This window comes from Lucilia sericata, unplaced genomic scaffold (assembly GCF_015586225.1).
Source record: "Lucilia sericata isolate MDLA Ls3-8-SP2 unplaced genomic scaffold, ASM1558622v1 Contig000311F_arrow, whole genome shotgun sequence".
Taxonomy (NCBI): Eukaryota; Metazoa; Arthropoda; class Insecta; order Diptera; family Calliphoridae; genus Lucilia; species Lucilia sericata.
The window spans coordinates 288,768-310,353 of NW_023994335.1; the positions used below are offsets into that span (position 1 = coordinate 288,768).

Here is a 21,586-nt window from a genome sequence, read left to right on the forward strand (position 1 = left end):
GCTGACCCAAACGATCCATTATTACAAGAGGCCATAAGAGATACTTTAACCCATATTTTAAATTCAGCTCTCGTTGAGCCGAATGTTAACTTCCTCATCCTCCACGTCCTTTTTATCAAGTACTTTCGCCCTTTCATTGCCAATTAATTCCGAGTGACCGGGCACCACTGGAAGAGTATTCGATTATGGATCTCTCAAAGTCTAGATTTAAATTTATCAGCTTATATCGCAATAATTTCCTTCTAGCTGTCGAATAATATGTAACCGCTAATGGCGCCATATTTTTAATACATTTTACACATTCCGTTATAGCACAGACTTGTTGTGAATAGGAAGGTTTCCGAATTTTCAATGCTGATCCCCACACCCGTTTTATTCGCCCAGTTTAGTGTCATCCGTATAACAACAGATTCGTGCATGGGTTTGTTCACATGTTATACTTGACCAATGTCTCACACTTTCCGATATTTTCTGAATCTGGTATGCCTTGATCATGTACTCTGTAACCGACTTTGGTAAAAAGAGCCGCAAGCATGCGCGATCTTTAAAAGATCGAAGAAAAACTACATCATCTTTAGAGAATGGGAATTATGCTTAAATGCTTGCATCAAAAATATGATCCGCTTCTGATGTAAGATATCAGAAGTTATTCATTAGATGTTTTATATGCCCCCATCGTTTTTTTATAATTTATTATTATTATGGTTAAAATTGAAGGAAATGTTAATCACCAAAAGTTGTTATTGAGGTGAATCAGTGACTAGATCCACCTTACTTATCCCCAGTATATTATAAATCATATTTTAAAAATATTGACCTATCAATAGGTGCTTCTTACTTTTTAAAAATCACTAAATTATATATCAAGTTAGTCAATAATACCCTTTTTAGATTTCTATATTTAAGAACACACTTTATACGCCACCACAAAAGACCTATGTATATTATATAATTTCATTTATGGACTCATTTATATTTTTAGTACCTTTAGCTAGGAAGAATTGCTATTTAAACTGCTGTTAAATTTAATCTTCTACATTGAGTGTTTATAAATCTATAAGAGAAGACTTTCGTGCGTTTCCTGACAGTTCTACATATAAATTTCATTTAAATAATAATGTCTACAGCTATAGGTCCATATCCTTTAAACACAACCTGTCCTAGTTGTCATGCAACCATTCGAACTAAACTGAATTATGCTGCCTCAACTAAAACTCATGTATTAGCTCTCTTGCTCTGTGGATTGTGGTAAATTTATCAATCTAAACAAAATAATATTCAAAAGAAATCAAATATTATTTTAATTTTTCTAGTTGTTGCTGTTTACCACATATTTTAAAGTCATGTCGTAATGCAGAACATTTTTGTCCCATGTGTCGTACATTTATTGGAAGTTATACGGCATAAATAAATAATAAATTAGGATAACAAGACAATAATGCTTGAAAACAACTGAGGGGTATGTTGTTTACAGAGGTTTATAGTTCAGTTCTAGTTCAGTTCTTGTTCAATTCTAGTTCAGTTCTAGTTCAGTTCTAGTTCAGTTCTAGTTCAGTTTAGTTCAGTTCTAGTTCAGTTCTAGTTCAGTTCTAGTTCAGTTCTAGTTCAGTTCTAGTCAGTTCTAGTCAGTTCTAGTTCAGTCTAGTTCAGTTCTAGTTCAGTTCTAGTTCAGGTTCTAGTCAGTTCTAGTTCAGTTCTAGTTCAGTTCTAGTAGTCAGTTCTAGTTCAGTTCTAGTTCAGTTCTAGTCCGTTCTAGTTCAGTTCTAGTTCAGTTCTAGTTCAGTCTCGTTCAGTTCTAGTCAGTTCTAGTTCAGTTCTAGTTCAGTTCTAGTTCAGTTCTAGTTTCAGTTCTAGTTCAGTTCTAGTTTAGTTAGTTCGTTCTAGTTCAGTTCTAGTTTCAGTTCTAGTCAGTTCTAGTTCTAGTCAGTTCTAGTTCAAGTTCTAGTTCAGTTCTAGTTCAGTTCTAGTTCAGTTCTAGTTCAGTTCTAGTTCAGTTCTAGTTCAGTTTCTAGTTCAGTTCTAGTTCAGTTCTAGTTCAGTTCTAGTTCAGTTCTAGTTCAGTTCTAGTTCAGTTCTAGTTCAGTTCTAGTTCAGTTCTAGTTCAGTTCTAGTTCAGTTCTAGTTCAGTTCTAGTTCAGTTCTAGTTCAGTTCTAGTTCAGTTCTAGTTCAGTTCTAGTTCAGTTCTAGTTAAGTTCTAGTTCTGTTCTAGTTCAGTTCTAGTTCAGTTCTAGTTCAGTTCTAGTTCAGTTCTAGTTCAGTTCTAGTTCAGTTCTAGTTCAGTTCTAGTTCAGTTCTAGTTCAGTTCTAGTTCAGTTCTAGTTCAGTTCTAGTTCAGTTCTAGTTCAGTTCTAGTTCAGTTCTAGTTCAGTTCTAGTTCAGTTCTAGTTCAGTTCTAGTTCAGTTCTAGTTCAGTTCTAGTTCAGTTCTTGTTCAATTCTAGTTCAGTTCTAGTTCAGTTCTAGTTCAGTTCTAGTTCAGTTCTAGTTCAGTTCTAGTTCAGTTCTAGTTCAGTTCTAGTTCTAGTTCAGTTCTAGTTCAGTTCTAGTTCAGTTCTAGTTCAGTTCTAGTTCAGTTCTAGTTCAGTTCTAGTTCAGTTCTAGTTCAGTTCTAGTTCAGTTCTAGTACAGTTCTAGTTCAGTTCTAGTTCAGTTCTAGTTCAGTTCTAGTTCAGTTCTAGTTCAGTTCTAGATCAGTTCTAGTTCAGTTCTAGTTCAGTTCTAGTTCAGTTCTAGTTCAGTTCTAGTTCAGTTCTAGTTCAGTTCTAGTTCAGTTCTAGTTCAGTTCTAGTTCAGTTCTAGTTCAGTTCTAGTTCAGTTCTAGTTCAGTTCTAGTTCAGTTCTAGTTCAGTTCTAGTTCAGTTCTAGTTCAGTTCTAGTTCAGTTCTAGTTCAGTTCTAGTTTAGTTCTAGTTCAGTTCTAGTTCAGTTCTAGTTCAGTTCTAGTTCAGTTCTAGTTCAGTTCTAGTTCAGTTCTAGTTCAGTTCTAGTTCAGTTCTAGTTCAGTTCTAGTTCAGTTCTAGTTCAGTTCTAGTTCAGTTCTAGTTCAGTTCTAGTTCAGTTCTAGTTCAGTTCTAGTTCAGTTCTAGTTCAGTTCTAGTTCAGTTCTAGTTCAGTTCTAGTTCAGTTCTAGTTCAGTTCTAGTTCAGTTCTAGTTCAGTTCTAGTTCAGTTCTAGTTCAGTTCTAGTTAAGTTCAGTTCTGTTCTGTTCTAGTTCAGTTCTAGTTCAGTTCTAGTTTCAGTTCTAGTTCAGTTCTAGTTCAGTTCTAGTTCAGTTCTAGTTCAGTTCTAGTTCAGTTCTAGTTCAGTTCTAGTTCAGTTCTAGTTCAGTTCTAGTTCAGTTCTAGTTCAGTTCTAGTTCAGTTCTAGTTCAGTTCTAGTTCAGTTCTAGTTCAGTTCTAGTTCAGTTCTAGTTCAGTTCTAGTTCAGTTCTAGTTCAGTTCTAGTTCAGTTCTAGTTCAGTTCTAGTTCAGTTCTAGTTCAGTTCTAGTTCAGTTCTAGTTCAGTTCTAGTTCAGTTCTAGTTCAGTTCTAGTTCAGTTCTAGTTCAGTTCTAGTTCAGTTCTAGTTCAGTTCAGTTCTAGTTCAGTTCTAGTTCAGTTCTAGTTCAGTTCTAGTCAGTTCTAGTTCAGTGTCTAGTTCAGTTCTAGTTCAGTTTCTAGTCATTTCTAGTCAGTTCTAGTTCAGTTAGTTCTAGTTCAGTTCTAGTTCAGTTCTAGTTCAGTTCTAGTTCAGTTCTAGTTCAGTTTTTTCTAGTTCATTTCTAGTTCAGTTCTAGTTCAGTTCTAGGTAAGTGCTAGTTCAGTTCTAGTAGAAATTCCAAATATCCCACGTTGGTTCGAAAAGAGTCCTAAAAAATCGACCTACACCTTTCTATAGGAAGTTGGAGTAGTATTTGGTCGCCACCAATTTAATTAAACATAACCTCAAAACGAGATAAGTAAACGAAAGAACGCAAACAACACGCATAACTAAGAAACATCATCCTTAAAATCATTGATCATCCTTAAGAAATAATGGCGATGACGCGAGAGTTGTTCCCCAACTGAATTACGACAGAAAGCAAATAATTTATTAGTAGTAAAGTGCCAACCACTTCAGCATCAAAATATTCATCTTGAAAACATAAACCCAAATACTCCTACATTGTAAATCAGAACATTTAATAAAGACTAGATGGTTTATTGTAATGTTTTAATTCCCACCATCCCGCTGTGTGTTGTTAGACAATCAGTTAACTATGTATTCTCTAATATTTTACATATTTGACTTACTTGGCTTTTTGCTTGTTAAGATTGCAGCTCCGCTGGTAAATGCTACCAAAAGCTTTTGCTTCTTTTTTAAGTAAATTAAAATTTTCTTTTATTTCTTCAATTTTCACTATTATTTCACAACACTTGTACGAAGTACATCTTTTACAATATTTTTCATCAATTATAATCACAAATATTCTATTACAAACCGGAAATTTAATAATTTTATAAAATTTTCACTAGAACGACATATAAAACGGAAAAGGCGCGCACAAAAACTAAAAAAGGCAAAGTTGTTATTGTTACTAACAGAGTTGTATTATTTTGGCAGTATTTAGTTTTGAGTAGTGATGACAGTAGTGGCGATATGTATAAGAACACAAAATAACGGAAAAAGATTTCCAAAAACATTTTATTTGTTTATTTGTTTCTTTATTTTTTGGTAGTTATTTTAAAATAATCAAGAAATATACATTTGTATAAAATATTTATAAAATACATACCAGGGATGGAAAGAGTAATTTTTGTTCGTTATCAAAATAAAAATTTTTAATAATTTTTCGGAAAATTCAAAAATGTTATGGTTTAGTAAAGATAAAGATCGTGCAATTGATAATTTCACCCCTACTCAGAATTAAGGTTCTTTAGTTGAAACATATAGTAGATTTTTTGTATTTTTGAAAAGTCGACTTTTCTTTTTTTTTGCGATTTATGAAAAGTCAACTTTTTGTCTATCTGCGATTTATGAATAGTTGACTTTTTAACTTTTTGTGCTTTATAAAAAGTGGAAATGGAAAGTCGACTTTTCGACTATTGTGTAGGGTTCTATAAATCGACTTTCGAATAATCGAACAATCGACTTTTGTCGAAAAGAGTCGAAAAGTCAAAGTCGACTATTTTGTTCCAAAAAAGTCGATAACTCGACTATCGTCTGTGAAAAAAGTCGAAAAGTCGACTTTGTTAATAAATGTCGAAAAGTCTGAAAGTCGAAAAAAGTCGAAAAAACGTCGAAGAAAGTCGATAAAAGTCGTAAAAAGTCGAAAATTCGGAAAAAGTCGAAAACTCGAAAATTGTAGAAAAAGGTCAAAAATTGTCGAAAATTTTAAAAAAGTGGAAAAAAGTCAAAAACTCTAAAATAGTCGGAAAAACTCGAAAAAAGTAAAAAAATAGTCGAAAAAAAGTCGAAAGAAGTCGAAAATAGTCAAAAGGTCGAAAAAAGTCGAAAGTCAACTATTATTAAAATACAGTCGAAAAGTCTAAAAGTCGACTTTTAATTAAATGAAAAAAGTCGAAAAATCGACTTTTCATAAAATGCAAAAGTCGAAAAGTCCACTTTTAATTAAATGAAAAAAGTCGAAAAGTCGACTTTTCGTTTCAACTATAGAACCCTACTATTGTGTTTTATAACTTTTCGAACTTTTTTCTATTAAAGGATTTTTCGGAAAATTTTAAAAATTACGGTTTGGTATACATATGTATAAAGATCATGCGATGAGTACTAGGGTTCTATAGTTGAAACGAAAAGTCTTTTCGACTTTTCGACTTTTCGACTTTTTTCGACGTTTTCCGACTTTTCGATTTTTTCGACTTTTTGACTATTTTCGACTTCTTTCTATTTTTTTCCGACTATTTTTTGACTTTTTTCGAGTTTTTCCGACTATTTTAGAGTTTTTGACTTTTTTTCCACTTTTATAAAATTTTTGACTATTTTTGACTTGTTTCTACAATTTTCGATTTTTCGACTTTTCGACTTTTTCCGACTTTTCGATTTTTTCGACTTTTCGACTTTTTACGACTTTTTGACTTTTTACGACTTTTCGGCTTTTTTCGACTTTTATTCACAAAGTCGACTTTTCGACTTTTTTCACAGTCGATAGTCGAGTTATCGACTTTTTTGGAACAAAATATTCGACTTCGACTTTTCGACTTTTTTCGACAAAAAGTCGATTGTTCGATTATTCGAAAGTCGATTTATAGAACCCTAATGAGTCACTAAGTCGACTTTTCGATTTTTATTTTTTTTTTTTTTTTTTATTTTGACTTTTGACATATTGCGACTTTTGACCTTTTACGATTCTTTTCAATCTTGTTCGACCATTCAATTGAACATTTTTCATCTTTTCGGCTTTTCCCGACTTTTATGAAAAGTTGATTTTAGACTTTTTGCGATTTAGAAAAAGTCGATTTTTCAATATTTTTCGTTTTATTAAAAGTCGATTTTTGGAAATTTTCTGTTATATGAACTTTCCAATTTTGACGACTTTAGACTTTTCGACTTTTTTGACTTTATCAGACTATTTTAGACTTTTCCTTCCTTAATCGACTTCATCGACTTATTTTCAACTTTTCGACTTTTATTTGCAAAATCTATTCTTCGACTTTTTCTTACTCGACTTTTCGATATTGTTAGAACAAAAAGTCTACTTCAACTTCAACCGACAAAAAGCGATTCTTCGATTATTTTAAAGACGATTTATGGAGCCCTAATTCTGACTGTCACGCTATCAAATCCCATTACATTAATCATTAAACCCACTGTGCCAAAGCTTTTGTTTAAAAAAAACGTATCAGCTGATAGCAAACGTTTAAACAATATCATATTCCAACTCTGTCTATCGCTGTTTATTAGTACTTTTTTACTACAACCCTGTTGTAAACAAACAACAAAATTCTCTCGCACGCTGTTGACGTTTCAAAATTTGTTTTTCTGCTGCGTTCTATTGGAGCTTAAAAAAGAAGTTGTAATTTATTTAAAACTGATATTTAATGAAAATTTTAGTAATTTCTCTAAGAAAAAATATAAAATAATTGAAATACAATAAAAATTGTGATAAAGAAACGAAAAAAAGTTATGAATAAAGATGAAAATTGTATGGAATGGTTGAAAGAGACGCCAAACAACTATACGAAAAATACAGGAACAACAACTACGGCAATGCAAACAGCTAATACAAAAACAATATCAATGGATTGTGCTCAACAAGCAGAAGAAGAGTTTAGGAATGTAACAACAACAGCAGCGCTTGTACAACAACCACCAAACAAGTTATTTCAAATACGAAAAAGGTTTCAGGAAAACCGCTAAAACCAGGTAAGAAGAAAAGATCTTGAAAAAGAAAGAAAAAATATAAAGAATTTTTTATCAAGAGAGTATTTTGTAATTCCTTTAGCTGTTAAAACTCATATAGCCAGAATTTCCTATGGAAGAAGTGACTCCCAAAGTTATAATAAAGAAAAGTCGTTGACAAAAGATTCTAAATCTGAAAGGGGTCAAAGTGAGAGTGGTTTAAGTTTAAATGTCATGGAATCTTCGCGTTCTTCACAATTATTAGAAGATTTTGCTAAGAAAAAACAAGAACGCGATCAAGAAATAATGGAAATACAAGAAATGTTAAATAAAATTAAATCACCCGAAAAGAGCAGTGTTCCTTCAACACAAAATTCTCCTAAGAAGACACCAGAAATAAGACAATCAAGTGAAAAAGAAGATGAGCAAGGGAAAGACTCTGAGCAGCAGGAAGAGGAAAAAATATCTTCATTTCGTCGTAGTAAAACTGAATTACAACTAAATACTAATACTGTTCCCATACAAGATACTAAAAGTAACCGTGTGGCACGTAAAGATACAGCTAGACCTAGTACTGCCGTTGTTGCAAGTAAACCCAGATCTAAATCCTTACAAATGCCCATAAGTGCCAAGGAAACACCAGTAAATAAGATAATAAGTTATAATCCAGAGGAGGCTCGCCGTTACATGGAAATGCAAAAAAAGCAACGCAAAGTGGGTTTAATTAATGATCCCGCCATCAAATCTAAAATAGAAAAGGAAGAAATTAAAAAAAGACTGGAAGAGCTCAAGAAAAACACACGTAAACTAGTGTCCAAAAATATACAAAAGAAAGAGAAAATTATGACACAAAATATCAGTAAAAAACCTTTAGAGAGTAAAGTTCAAACAAAACCTTCTATACAGGAGGACATGGTAACAACAAAAGTTAACAAGGATGTGGAGAATGAATTAAAAGGTCTTAATTTAGAGAATAATTTAACCGACAAGAACAGCAAAACAGAGCGTACTAAGGAAACTAAAGTAACGGAATGTTCCCAAAGATCTGCACAAAGTTTGAATAATGTCTTGAAACCCTCGGCCTTTCCTTTACTAGAGAATCACAAACGTATAGGTCTTTTAAGAAAAGCGGAAAATGATAAAGATTTCTCTTTCAACAGCCATAAGAATTTTAATTTCGATAAAGAAAATCACAATATAGAAATGCTCACGAAACAGTTGAACAATCCCAAGGATAATAAAACAAAAAAACAACAATACTACACAAAGTAAAGAAATACAGGCGGAAGAAAATAAACAAGTTCCGAATGAGCCAATGGGTGAAGCAAAAGATGAAGAAATTTCTGATTTAGAAGTTCCGCGTAAAACTTTAAAAACCAGCAAAATAGAAGAACCCTTTAAAGTAACCGAAAGTATACAAAGTGAGGCCGCTAAACCACATGAACTACCTTACTGGCTGAGGCCATCTGCAGCACAAGTTTATCCTTATAACTTTATCATGGCAGTTCGTCGGAAATTGGAGGCAATAGCCCAACCTATAGCCGCAAACAAACCGGAAGATAAGGGCAAACAGAACCAAGAAACTTCTACAACAGGATTGAATAGTAAAATAAAAGAGAAAAAGAGAAAGTCTTTAGAGTTAAGGGAAGAAAAAGAAAGTAAACGACGTAAAAGAAAGGAACAGCAGGAACTCAAGGAGGCCCAAGGAAGCATTATAGAAAAAAGTCTAAAGGAATTAAATGTTATAAAGGAAAGCAAACTTAAACAACTAAATCCCACGCCACAAGCTATACAAATAAAGGAAAGTGAAAAAGAGGAAAGAAATGCTGAAGTCCCTAAAGAAAGCCTAAATTCTTCTGATGAAGAATTAGGAAAACCTTACACACAATTCAAATATTTGCAAAAGTCTATACAATCTATGGATTTACAAGATATTAAACATTCTAGTAAAGCAAAATCTTATGGAAAAACTTTAGATATTCCAGCGTTTAAGCCTTTACAACAATCCTTAGGTGCAGACCAGGAAGATTCTAAACAAATTCCCAACCATTTAAATTGCCTACAAATTATAAATCTATGGAAAGTTTAAATTCTGAAATTAATTCCAATTTATCCTCTATTTCCCTACAACTTCCCATATCAAACACTTTAACCGAGGTCTCCTCCTTAAGAACAGAATCTAGAAGGACCTGGAACAAACATTCCCATAAACAGCAGTTAATACAATCCGAAGATGAGGTCACCTCTATATCTTCACAAATCTTTAGTAGTCCGGAAAAGAAATCTGTAATAAAAGAAACAGCAACAGATTTTGAATTTGTTAAACCTCGACCAGTAAGTCCTCTTTCCTTGGATAAGGTAGATAAACTGAAAATTAAACGAAAGGACACTTTTAAAGAGACGGAAAGTGAAGACCGAGAAATGGACTTTAATCAATTATTAGAGGATTTCAATCGCAGTCTATCGCAAGTCATACAAGTTAATGAACAATTGAAATGCACCCTCGATAAGTCTCAGCAAATTTTAAGTCCTCATTCATCGAAAAAATCTAGTGATACAGATAAAATGTATTCCTCAGATTTTGAAAAATCTACCACAAAGCTGCAATCATCCAGAGAAAGTGAAAAACTTAAAGAAACTTTACAGAAAAGTAATGATAATTTAAAGCAGAGAAAACGTCAACTCTTCGAAATGGCGGAAAAAGTTAAGCCGCTTTTAACGCCTCAAAAAGCAGCACAATCCGAACAACCTTTACCGGAATTGAATTTAAATCTGAACTTAAAATCTTTAACAAATTCCGCACAAACAACAGATGATGAAGTTAAAGCATCACAACAGAGATAGAAGATGAAGAAGAGCAAAGTTCCAGCTCAATGGCAGCACAATCTTATGAAAAGCGTTTAACTGAAATAGAAAACTTAAGGAAACCTTAAAACAAACTATAATGGAGTCGAAAGAAAAGCGCAAGGAAAAGGAACGATGCCAGAAATCAAGCCTGGACAGACAAAAACCAAAAGAATCAGTAACCGAAACTTTGCAGAATAAACTTGTAAAAGTAGCAAACAGAGATGACATTGATTCTTCCGAAATTCTTAGTGAAATTGAGACACAAAGTCATGAAAATAAAAATCCAACAAAACGTTCTTCCAGCTACACGGAAATGTCCGAATTTTCTCATGAAAAATATAAATTATTTGAAAAATATCAAAAACAATACAGAAGTTCTTTAAATGAAACGAATAGTGAAGAAATGGAAACATCAGATTCTGAAAATGCTTCCCAATCTCAAACAAATCATAACAGGAACTAACAGGAAAAGAGAGTAACCACTCTCAGCGGGTTATGAGTGCCAATGAACTCTTGCAGTCAAGTTCAAAACAAACAACTTTTAAAGAGGAAGAAAAAGCTAAAGAAAAATCAGATTATTCCACTTTCAATAGCATAAGCAGTAGGAATAATGTTTCCAGCCATAGACATACACAATCCAAATCTTCTGAAAACAAACACCACCATAAAAATAAAACAAATGAAAGCGCAACCGAATCATATAGTGGCACACAAACTGAAAGAGAAACCTCCAGATCTAAATCCCTTACAAAAGCAAACAAACCCGAAGTCACTACCATAAGCTCCAGCATAGCTGAGACTTACAAAATACTTATGAATCAGCTTCACATGACAACGAAAATATACCCAAAACTTCTCGAACTAAAATTGATTCCAAACAATTTATTAAATTCCACATTAATCGTTCACGAGGAGATTTCCAAGAAAATCTCAGCAAAGAAGCTCTATTTAATGAAACTCAATTTCAACAGGCCATTGATGCAGCTTCACAAATTAGTTCCACAGAATTTGCTCAAAGTGCTGATGATGAAATAACCAGTAGTGTAGCTTCAAGGCATATTAATCATAACTCAAATCCTCCTAGTTATAATGCAGTGACAACAGTTTCAGCTGCTAAACAGCCTCTTACGCAAGCGTCACCCTCGAAGAGTAAAAGACGTATTTCGATTGGCAGTGAAATTGTTAAATTCTTCAATCAATACGATTGTGAAAGAGGAGCTCAGCGCCATTCAATTGCGAATGATAGTATGTCGGAGTCTTCGTTAAATTATTCGAATGTCGGTTTGGTAAGTTGTGAATATTTGAATAAATTTTATTATTTTTTAATTATATCGTTAAAAATCTGCTAATCTTACTTTTTAACCAAAAAATCGAATTTATTTTCGAAAATTTTCTGGTATTTTTTACTATCGGGTTACCAACATCATATACTGCATGGCATATGTAGATTATCCTAAATTTTTTTCTTCGCAACTTTGACATGAGTGTGTCATTCCTTTTCCCCTTTCAGCGTCTGACTTCCTCTTCCGTATTGACACTTCTTTTAACTCCTTTTCAAACAACCTTACACCCTTAGGGTTTGATTTGGCAGACGTGTTCGTCTTCTCAATAGCTGACTTGGCTTTGCTTTCTTAATTGTAGGATTCAGGATATATAGCCTTAGCATTTTTTTATGGAGTTTCTGTTTTTCTTAACTGGTCGAAAGATCGGATTCGATTTGCCTTAGAAGAGCTTAAAGAAGAGTCTAATTCACCCTTCGGACTGCTTTAGGCTTGACGCAATATAATATTCCCGAACATATCCTACACGCACCGCAGATAGTCTTGTTTTGGGTGGTCGATAGCTGGTGTATGTTGTTGCCCACCTAATTCAACATCCCCTTTACTTTATCTCTGTTGGGATTAGGTGTTGCTCTTATCACTCCAAACCGTCATCTACATTTAAAGGACGATGTTGCCAGTAGTACATAGAGTACTTCGAGTACATCTTTCTCATAGACCTCTTCATTTTTCAAGAATATATTGAACTTAATGCATTGTCTTCCACTAAAGCGAAGGAACCGTCGATCAAGAACACAGGATGACGACAAACAAAAAAGTTAGTTGGTAGGTAAGTTAGTTAGTTAGTTAGTTAGTTAGTTAGTTAGTTAGTTAGTAGTTGTTAGTTAGTTAGTTAGTTAGTTAGTTAGTTAGTTATTAGTTAGTTAGTTAGTTAGTTAGTTAGTTAGTAGTTAGTTAGTTAGTTAGTTAGTAGTTAGTTAGTTAGTTAGTTAGTTTAGTTAAGTTAGTACTTAGTTAGTTAGTTAGTTAGTTAGTAGTTAGTTAGTTAGTTAGTTAGTTAGTTAGTTAGTTAGTTAGTTATAGTTAGTTAGTTAGTTAGTTAGTTAGTTAGTAGTTAGTTAGTTAGTTAGTTAGTTGTTAGTTAGTTAGTTAGTTAGTTAGTTACTTAGTAGTTAGTAGTTAGTTAGTTAGTTAGTTAGTTAGTTAGTTAGTTAGTTAGTTGTTAGTTAGTTAGTTAGTTAGTTAGTTAGTTAGTTAGTTAGTTAGTTAGTTAGTTAGTTAGTTAGTAGTTAGTTGTTAGTTAGTAGTTAGTTAGTTAGTTAGTTAGTTAGTTAGTTAGTTAGTTAGTTAGTTAGTTAGTTAGTTAGTAGTTAGTTGTTAGTTGTTAGTTAGTTAGTTAGTTAGTTAGTTGTAGTTAGTTAGTTAGTAGTTAGTTTAGTTAGTTAGTTAGTTAGTTGTTAGTTAGTTAGTTAGTTAGTAGTTAGTTAGTTAGTTAGTTAGTTAGTTAGTTAGGTAGTTAGTTAGTAGTTAGTTAGTTAGTTACTTAGTTAGTTAGTAGTTAGTTAGTTAGTTAGTTAGTTAGTTAGTTAGTTAGTTGTAGTAGTTAGTTAGTTAGTTAGTAGTTAGTTAGTTAGTTAGTTAGTTAGTTTGTTAGTTAGTAGTTAGTTAGTTAGTTAGTTAGTTAGTTAGTTAGTTAGTTAGTTAGTAGTTAGTTAGTTAGTTAGTTAGTTAGTTAGTTAGTTAGTTAGTTAGTTAGTTAGTTTAGTTAGTTAGTTAGTTAGTTGTAGTTAGTTAGTTAGTTAGTTACTTAGTTAGTTAGTTAGTTAGTTAGTTAGTTAGTTGTTAGTTAGTTAGTTAGTTAGTTAGGTAGTTAGTTAGTTAGTTAGTTAGTTAGTTAGTTAGTAGTTAGTTAGTTAGTGTTAGTTAGTTAGTTAGTTAGTTAGTTAGTTAGTTAGTAGTTAGTTAGTTAGTTAGTTAGTTAGTTAGTTAGTTAGTTAGTTAGTTAGTAGTTACTTAGTTAGAGTTAGTTAGTTAGTTAGTTAGTTAGTTAGTTAGTTAGTTAGTTAGTTAGTTAGTTAGTTAGTTAGTTAGTAGTTAGTTAGTTAGTTAGTTAGTTAGTTAGTTAGTTAGTTAGTTAGTTAGTTAGTTAGTTAGTTAGTTAGTTAGTTAGTTAGTTAGTTAGTTAGTTAGTTAGTTAGTTAGTTAGTTAGTTAGTTAGTAGTAGTTAGTTAGTTAGTTAGTTAGTTAGTAGTTAGTTAGTTAGTAGTTAGTTAGTAGTTAGTTAGTTAGTAGTTAGTTAGTTAGTTAGTTAGTAGTTAGTTAGTTAGTAGTTAGTTAGTTAGTTAGTTAGTAGTTGTTAGTTAGTTAGTTTAGTCAGTTAGTTAGTTAGTTAGTTAGTTAGTAGTTAGTTAGTTAGTTTAGTAGTTAGTTAGTTAGTTAGTTAGTTTAGTTAGAGTTAGTTAGTTAGTTAGTTAGTTAGTTAGTTAGTTAGTTAGTTAGTTAGTTAGTAAGTTAGTTAGTTAGTTAGTAGTTAGTTAGTTAGTTAGTTAGTTAGTTAGTTAGTTAGTAGTTAGTTAGTTAGTTAGTTAGTTAGTTAAGTTAGTTAGTTGTAGTTAGTTAGTAGTAGTTAGTTAGTAGTTAGTTAGTTAGTTAGTAGTTAGTTAGTTAGTTAGTAGTTAGTTAGTTAGTTAGTTAGTTAGTAGTTAGTTAGTTAGTTAGTTAGTTAGTTAGTTAGTAGTTAGTTAGTTAGTTAGTTAGTTAGTTAGTTAGTTAGTTAGTTAGTAGTTAGTTAGTTAGTTAGTAGTAGTTAGTAGTTAGTTAGTAGTTAGTTAGTTAGTTAGTTAGTTAGTTAGTTAGTTAGTTAGTTAGTTAGTTAGTTAGTTAGTTAGTTAGTTAGTTAGTTAGTTAGTTAGTTTGTTAGTTAGTTAGTTAGTTAGTTAGTTAGTTAGTTAGTTAGTTAGTTAGTTTGTTAGTTAGTTAGTTAGTTAGTTAGTTAGTTAGTTAGTTAGTTAGTTAGTTAGTTAGTAGTTAGTTAGTTAGTTAGTTAGTTAGTAGTTAGTTAGTTAGTTAGTTAGTAGTTATTTTAGTTAGTTGTTAGTTAGTTAGTTGTGTTAGTTAGTTAGTTAGTTAGTTAGTTAGTTAGTTAGTTAGTTAGTTAGTTAGTAGTTAGTTAGTTAGTTGTTAGTTAGTTCGTAGTTAGTTAGTTTAGTTAGGTTAGTTAGTTAGTTAGTAGTTAGTTAGTTAGTTAGTTAGTTAGTCGTTCGTTAGTTAGTTAGTTAGTTAGTTCGTTGTTAGTTAGTTAGTTAGTTAGTTAGTAGTTAGTTAGTTAGTTAGTTAGTTAGTTAGTTAGTTAGTTAGTTAGTTAGTTAGTTAGTTAGTTAGTTAGTAGTTAGTTAGTTAGTTAGTTAGTTAGTTAGTTAGTTAGTTAGTTAGTTAGTTAGTAGTTAGTTAGTAGTTAGTTAGTTAGTTAGTTAGTAGTTGTTAGTTAGTTAGTTAGTTAGTTAGTTAGTTAGTAGTTAGTTAGTTAGTTAGTTAGTAGTTAGTTAGTTAGTTAGTTAGTTAGTTAGTTAGTAGTTAGTTAGTAGTTAGTTAGTTAGTTAGTTAGTTGTTAGTTAGTAGTCGTAGTTAGTTAGTTAGTAGTTAGTTAGTTAGTTAGTTAGTTAGTAGTTAGTTAGTTAGTTAGTTAGTTAGTTAGTTAGTTAGTTAGTTATAGTTAGTTAGTGGTTAGTTAGTTAGTTAGTTAGTTAGTTAGTTAGTTAGTTTAGTTAGTTAGTTAGTTAGTTAGTTAGGTAGTTAGTTAGTTAGTTAGTTACGTTAGTTAGTTAGTTAGTTAGTTAGTTAGTAGTTAGTAGTTAGTTAGTTAGTTAGTAGTTTAGTAGTTAGTTAGTTAGTTAGTAGTTAGTAGTTATGTTAGTTAGTTTTAGTTAGTTATTAGTTAGTTAGTTAGTTAGTTAGTTAGTTAGTTAGTTAGTTAGTTAGTTAGTTAGTTAGTTAGTTAGTATAGTTAGTTAGTTAGTTAGTGTTAGTTAGTTAGTTAGTTAGTTAGTTTAGTTAGTTAGTTAGTATTAGTTAGTAGTTAGTTAAGTTAGTTAGAGTTAGTTAGTTAGTTAGTTAGTTAGTTAGTATTAGTTAGTTAGTTAGTTAGTTAGTTAGTTAGTTAGTTAGTTAGTAGTTAGTTAGTTAGTTAGTTAGTAGTTAGTTAGTTAGTTAGTAGTTAGTAGTTAGTTAGTTAGTTAGTTAGTTAGTTAGTTAGTTAGTTAGTAGTTAGTTAGTTAGTTAGTTAGTTAGTTAGTAGTTTAGTTAGTTAGTTAGTTAGTTAGTTAGTTAGTTAGTTAGTTAGTTAGTTAGTTAGTTAGTTAGTTAGTTAGTTAGTTAGTTCGTTAGTTAGTTAGTTAGTTAGTTAGTTAGTAGTTAGTAGTTAGTTAGTTAGTTAGTTAGTTAGTTAGTTAGTAGTAGTTAGTTAGTTAGTTAGTTAGTTAGTTAGTTAGTTAGTTAGTTAGTTAGTTAGTTTAGTTAGTTAGTTAGTTAGTTAGTAGTTAGTTAGTTAGTTAGTAGTAGTTAGTAGTTAGTTAGTTAGTAGTTAGTTAGTTAGTTAGTAGTTAGTTAGTTAGTTAGTTAGTTAGTTAGTTAGTTAGTTAGTTAGTTAGTTAGTTAGTTAGTAGTTAGTTAGTTAGTTAGTTAGTAGTTAGTTAGTTAGTTAGTAGTTAGTTAGTTAGTTAGTTAGTTAGTAGTTAGTTAGTTAGTTAGTTAGTTAGTTAGTTAGTTAGTTAGTTAGTTAGTTAGTTAGTTAGTAGTTAGTTAGTTAGTTAGTTAGTTAGTTAGTAGTTAGTTAGTTAGTTAGTTAGTTAGTCGTAGTTAGTTAGTTAGTTAGTTAGTTAGTTAGTTAGTTAGTTAGTTAGTTAGTTAGTTAGTTAGTTAGTTAGTTAGTTAGTTAGTTAGTTAGTTAGTTAGTTAGTTAGTTAGGTAGTTAGTTAGTAGTTAGTTAGTTAGTTAGTTAGTTAGTTAGTTAGTAGTTAGTTAGTTAGTTAGTTAGTTAGTTAGTTAGTTAGTTAGTTAGTTAGTAGTTAGTTAGTAGTTAGTTAGTTAGTTAGTTAGTTAGTAGTTAGTAGTCGTTAGTTAGTTAGTTAGTTAGTAGTTAGTTAGTAGTTAGTTAGTTAGTTAGTTAGTTAGTAGTTAGTTAGTTAGTTAGTTAGTTAGTTAGTTAGTTAGTTAGTTAGTTAGTAGTTAGTTTAGTTAGTTAGTTAGTTAGTTAGTTAGTTAGTTAGTTAGTTAGTTAGTTAGTTAGTTAGTTAGTTAGTTAGTTAGTAGTTAGTTAGTTAGTTAGTTAGTTAGTTAGTTAGTTAGTTAGTTAGTTAGTTAGTTAGTTAGTTAGTTAGTTAGTTGTTAGTTAGTGTTAGTTAGTTAGTTAGTTAGTAGTTAGTTAGTTAGTTAGTTAGTTAGTTAGTTAGTTAGTAGTTAGTTAGTTAGTTAGTTAGTTAGTTAGTTAGTTGTAGTTAGTTAGTTAGTTAGTTAGTTAGTTAGTTAGTTAGTTAGTTAGTTAGTTAGTTAGTTAGTTAGTTAGTTAGTTAGTTAGTTAGTTAGTTAGTTAGTTAGTTAGTTAGTTAGTTAGTTAGTTAGTTAGTTAGTAGTTAGTTAGTTAGTTAGTTAGTTAGTTAGTTAGTTAGTGTTAGTAGTTAGTTAGTTAGTAGTTAGTTAGTTAGTTAGTTAGTTAGTTAGTTAGTTAGTTAGTTAGTTAGTTAGTTAGTTAGTTAGTTAGTTAGTTAGTTAGTTAGTTAGTTAGTTAGTTAGTTAGTTAGTTAGTTAGTTAGTTAGTTAGTTAGTTAGTTAGTTAGTTAGTTAGTTAGTTAGTTAGTTAGTTAGTTAGTTAGTTAGTAGTTAGTTAGTTAGTTAGTTAGTTAGTTAGTTAGTTAGTTAGTTAGTTAGTTAGTTAGTTAGTTAGTTAGTTAGTTAGTTAGTTAGTTAGTAGTAGTTAGTAGTTAGTAGTTAGTTAGTTAGTTAGTTTAGTTAGTTAGTTAGTTAGTTAGTTAGTTAGTTAGTAGTTAGTTAGTTAGTTAGTTAGTAGTTAGTTAGTAGTTAGTTAGTAGTTAGTTAGTTAGTTAGTTAGTTAGTTAGTTAGTAGTAGTTAGTTAGTTAGTTAGTTAGTTAGTTAGTTAGTAGTTAGTTAGTTAGTTAGTTAGTTAGTTAGTTAGTTAGTTAGTTAGTTAGTTAGTTAGTTAGTTAGTTAGTAGTAGTTAGTTAGTTAGTTAGTTAGTTAGTTAGTTAGTTAGTTAGTTAGTTAGTTAGTAGTTAGTTAGTTAGTTAGTAGTTAGTTAGTTAGTTAGTAGTTAGTTAGTTAGTTAGTTAGTTAGTTAGTTAGTTAGTTAGTTAGTAGTTAGTTAGTTAGTTAGTTAGTTAGTTAGTTAGTTAGTTAGTTAGTTAGTTAGTTAGTTAGTTAGTTAGTTAGTTAGTTAGTTAGTTAGTGTTAGTTAGTTAGTTAGTTATTAGTTAGTTAGTTAGTTAGTTAGTTAGTTAGTTAGTTAGTTAGTTAGTTAGTTAGTTAGTTAGTTAGTTAGTTAGTTAGTTAGTTAGTAGTTAGTTAGTTAGTTAGTTAGTTAGTTAGTTAGTTAGTTAGTTAGTTAGTTAGTTAGTTAATAGTTAGTTAGTTAGTTAGTTAGTTATAGTCGTTAGTTAGTAGTTAGTTAGTTAGTTAGTTAGTTAAGTTAGTTTAGTTAGTTAGTTCGTTAGTTAGTTAGTTAGTTAGTTAGTTAGTTAGTTAGTTAGTTAGTTGTTAGTTAGTTAGTTAGTTAGTTAGTTAGTTGTTAGTTGTTAGTTAGTTAGTTAGTTCGTTAGTTAGTAGTTAGTTAGTTAGTCAGATTCACACGAATGTTGAGTGGAGAGGAGAGTAAAGCATTGGAGCTTTCTTTGTCATTATCAAGACTTTGTCGAAATTAGATCCAATATCTTTGGAATGATATTATTTCGGATTTAATTTAAAATTCCTCATTGGAAAGTTCTTAAGAATTACATCCAGGATTCTGAGTTTTATTTACCATCAAATATTTTCCATTAAAAGGAGCCCACAACAGGCCCAACAGCGGCTAGATAAACTGATAAACTAGCGCACAATAGGCCCCATGAAGGCCTAGGTAAATTTCTTAGGATTTTGAGTAGTACACACCTTCCTATCAATATCAATTCCGAAACCAAATTTACTTTAATCTCCATCGGGCCTATTGGGCGCTAGTTTATCAGTGTTTATGGCCACTAGTTAGTTAGATTCAGGTGAATGTTGAGTGGAGAGGACAGTGCAACACTGGAGTTTTCTTTGTCATTATTAAGCTTTCGTCCAAATTAGATCCAAAAATCTTGGGAGTGAAACTATTTCGGATTTAACATCCCTTCCTAAAACTGATTGGAATATTCTTAAGAATTACGTCCAGATTGTTTTACCATCAAATATTTTCCATGAAAAGGAGCCCACACCAAGACCGGTAGAGGCTAGATACATTGATAAAGTAGCGAACAATATGCCCGATGAAGGCCTATGTTAATTTCTTACGATTGGATATAGTATACATCTTATAGCTAGTTTATCTGTGTATCTGATGGGAATCGAATCCACGACTTTCGGTCTGACTAACTACTAACCCTCCGGAAGCACACATTGAACCATAATTTTACTACATATTTCGATTTTTCTTTCCATTAAAGAGCAAGAAACATTAAAGCTTCTCTGGAGTCATACTCGGAACGCATTTATTCGATTATACTCATTTTTTCGGCCATAAGTTCAAAATTTTGAAAACTTTTAAGAAACCTTATGATCTGTAAATTGTTTTAGAAGCTTTAAAATATAAAAATAGTTAAAAAAACTTATAAATCTATATAAAAAATATATAAAAAATCGCTTTTTAAAATAAAGCCCTTATTTTCTTTCTAATACAACTTTTCTTTTCTACTTTTCAGTACGACAAATTAATACAGAACGAAACCAATAAATCACAACATTTGACAGCACTTTTAAAAATGCGCGAGAAAGCTTTATTGGATCGTACTAAAGGTCAAATTGCTTGGCTAGAAGTGCAGAAGGCACGCTACAAAGCCAAAGGTTTAGTAAATCATATAGCAGCTATTAAGAAGAAACAACGTGGTATACTTTTGAAAATGGAAAAGGAAAGAGAAGAGATTAAAAGGTAAGTCGAAGTTTTAATATTAAATTTTTAAGAAAATTACTAGGAAATGATCTTCGATGTTTTACGATATTATAACAATCTTCAAACAGTTTATCAGAGTTACTGGCTAGTTCTAGTTACTAGTAAGAGTTCTAAAGATATCGAGTGTAATAATCGAAATCTTTATCATTTTGTGGAGAAGTTTTTAAATAGAAAAAAGTTTCCCCTTTAACAAATTTTCTGAAATCCACTCACAAATGGTGTATTTCTTAATTCAATGATAACAAAACACACAAAAATTTGTTTCGTAAAACATTTCTTTCTTAAAATTAAATACATTTTGTGATAAATAGATTTCATGTTGTACAAAGTGTTTTTAAAGAAGGGATTTTCTTGGGTGTCATCGTTTTTCTTCATGATCATTTTTGGTTGTGTTTATATTTTTATAAGAAAAAGTGACTAATTTTTTTTTTTTTTTTTGTGAAAAGATTTTTTTGACAATATAGTTTGGTGACAGGTCTGATAAAAAGTACTTCATAATAAGATTTATTGAAATTAGCTTGTTTTACAAATCCCATAATTTGTATTGTGTTGGTTTTCCTCTAGTCTATTTCTATACTTTGTTGTCGTCGATTTAGACGAAAAAGTATACACATTATTTAAACATTTTAATTTTTTTTTGGCAAAAGTAGAAAAAAATGTGATGTGATTTTACATATATGAACAACTAATCATCAGTAACACATCATCATCATCATCATATTTACAAATCATGAAGTGAAATATAAAAACAAAAATTTGTCAACATTAACGCAATAATGTTTATTTTCAATTGTTTTCTTTTTTTTGTGCTTTACAACCTAAACTTTATGATTGCTGTTTGTCCATATTGTCTGACTATGTGTCATTATGATTGGAAAATTGTTTTATGTTAGAGATGATCCTGTCCCGACTTGTCGACTTTTTTTTTTGTTTCCTAATGTTTTTCTTAATTTTCCTTAGAACACAATTGAGTATAATAATTATGGCGCCAATTTGACGCAAATTTTCATTTGCATATACAGTCAAGTTTTGGTTGTATATTTTAAAGATTTTCTCATTAGGGTGGCGGCAAAAAATATTAAGTAATTTATAACAGAATGTAAAAAATGAAAACGGAGTATAAAAGTATGATTTGGTAAATTTTTTCCTAATTAAGAAATCCTGTATTGTCATCAATCAATCGTTTAAAAGCCAACCCTCCACCAGCTGCCACAGATCTTCAACTTCGGATCAATCTTGAAGATGTCCATTCAAGCACTTTGTTGATGAGGTCGGCTGATAATACACTTTCGAGAAACATTTGAAGCGCAAGCCGGAATTGTATCTACTGTCCTCACCTATATTGACTTTTTTCAAGATCATTCCACTTAATAACTCCCGACTGGGAGTCCTCAAGGAAAACAGCTGGAGTAACCACTGGTATCTTTTTATGCCGTCCTGTTTATTCATATCTGAACGGAAAGTGACCGATATTACCCATCCTTCACCCTCACAGATAATATCCAAAAGAAGGATGACACAGGATACTTTCGAATAAAGCGTCTTGTCGGAGAATCTTGAGAGATACTTCACCTTTGTAGAGAACGATGCTGTTGTTGTTGTAGCAGCGACACCAACTCCGTTAGATGGTGGTTCCGATGACATCCCAGTAGGAATTGTTTTGACAGCATGATGTTGTGTTCCATGACTGAAAGCATCTTCGTTTCGTCATGCAGGTGTTCTACAGACGTCATTTGAATGCAGCCTGTTACCGTTCTCAGGGCTGCGTTTTGACAGCTTTAGAGCTGGCGCTCCAGTATCGGCGAAATGACTCCACCTTGGGGTACTCCCTGTTTAATTCTACGAGATTTAGATCTCTTGTTCTTAAACTCCACAAATGACTGTCGTCCACACATGTAATTCACAAGCCATCTCTTGATGTTGTCGGAGAGATCAGATGTGAAAATGTCTCT

General features: G+C 31.2%; 2 protein-coding genes across 2 annotated transcripts in view; one reads left to right on the forward strand and one right to left on the reverse strand.

The window, feature by feature from the left end:
- Nucleotides 1-4,326, reverse strand: part of LOC119603549 (serine-rich adhesin for platelets) — a 265,419-nt gene extending 261,093 nt beyond the window's left edge. Inside the window, exon 1 of the mRNA XM_037955594.1 lies at nt 4,270-4,326. The gene's annotated coding sequence lies outside the window, so the exon portion shown is untranslated. The remainder of the gene's footprint in view (nt 1-4,269) is intronic.
- A 2,634-nt stretch (nt 4,327-6,960) lies between these two features.
- The window catches only part of LOC119603554 (protein MLP1 homolog), a 51,360-nt gene continuing 36,734 nt past the window's right edge, over nt 6,961-21,586 (forward strand). Inside the window, 9 exon segments of the mRNA XM_037955599.1 lie at nt 6,961-7,339; nt 7,419-8,569; nt 8,571-9,386; nt 9,389-10,142; nt 10,145-10,225; nt 10,228-10,627; nt 10,630-10,958; nt 10,961-11,448; nt 19,387-19,613. Coding sequence (XP_037811527.1) covers nt 7,550-8,569; nt 8,571-9,386; nt 9,389-10,142; nt 10,145-10,225; nt 10,228-10,627; nt 10,630-10,958; nt 10,961-11,448; nt 19,387-19,613 — 4,115 coding nt within the window. The 5' untranslated portion in view covers nt 6,961-7,339; nt 7,419-7,549.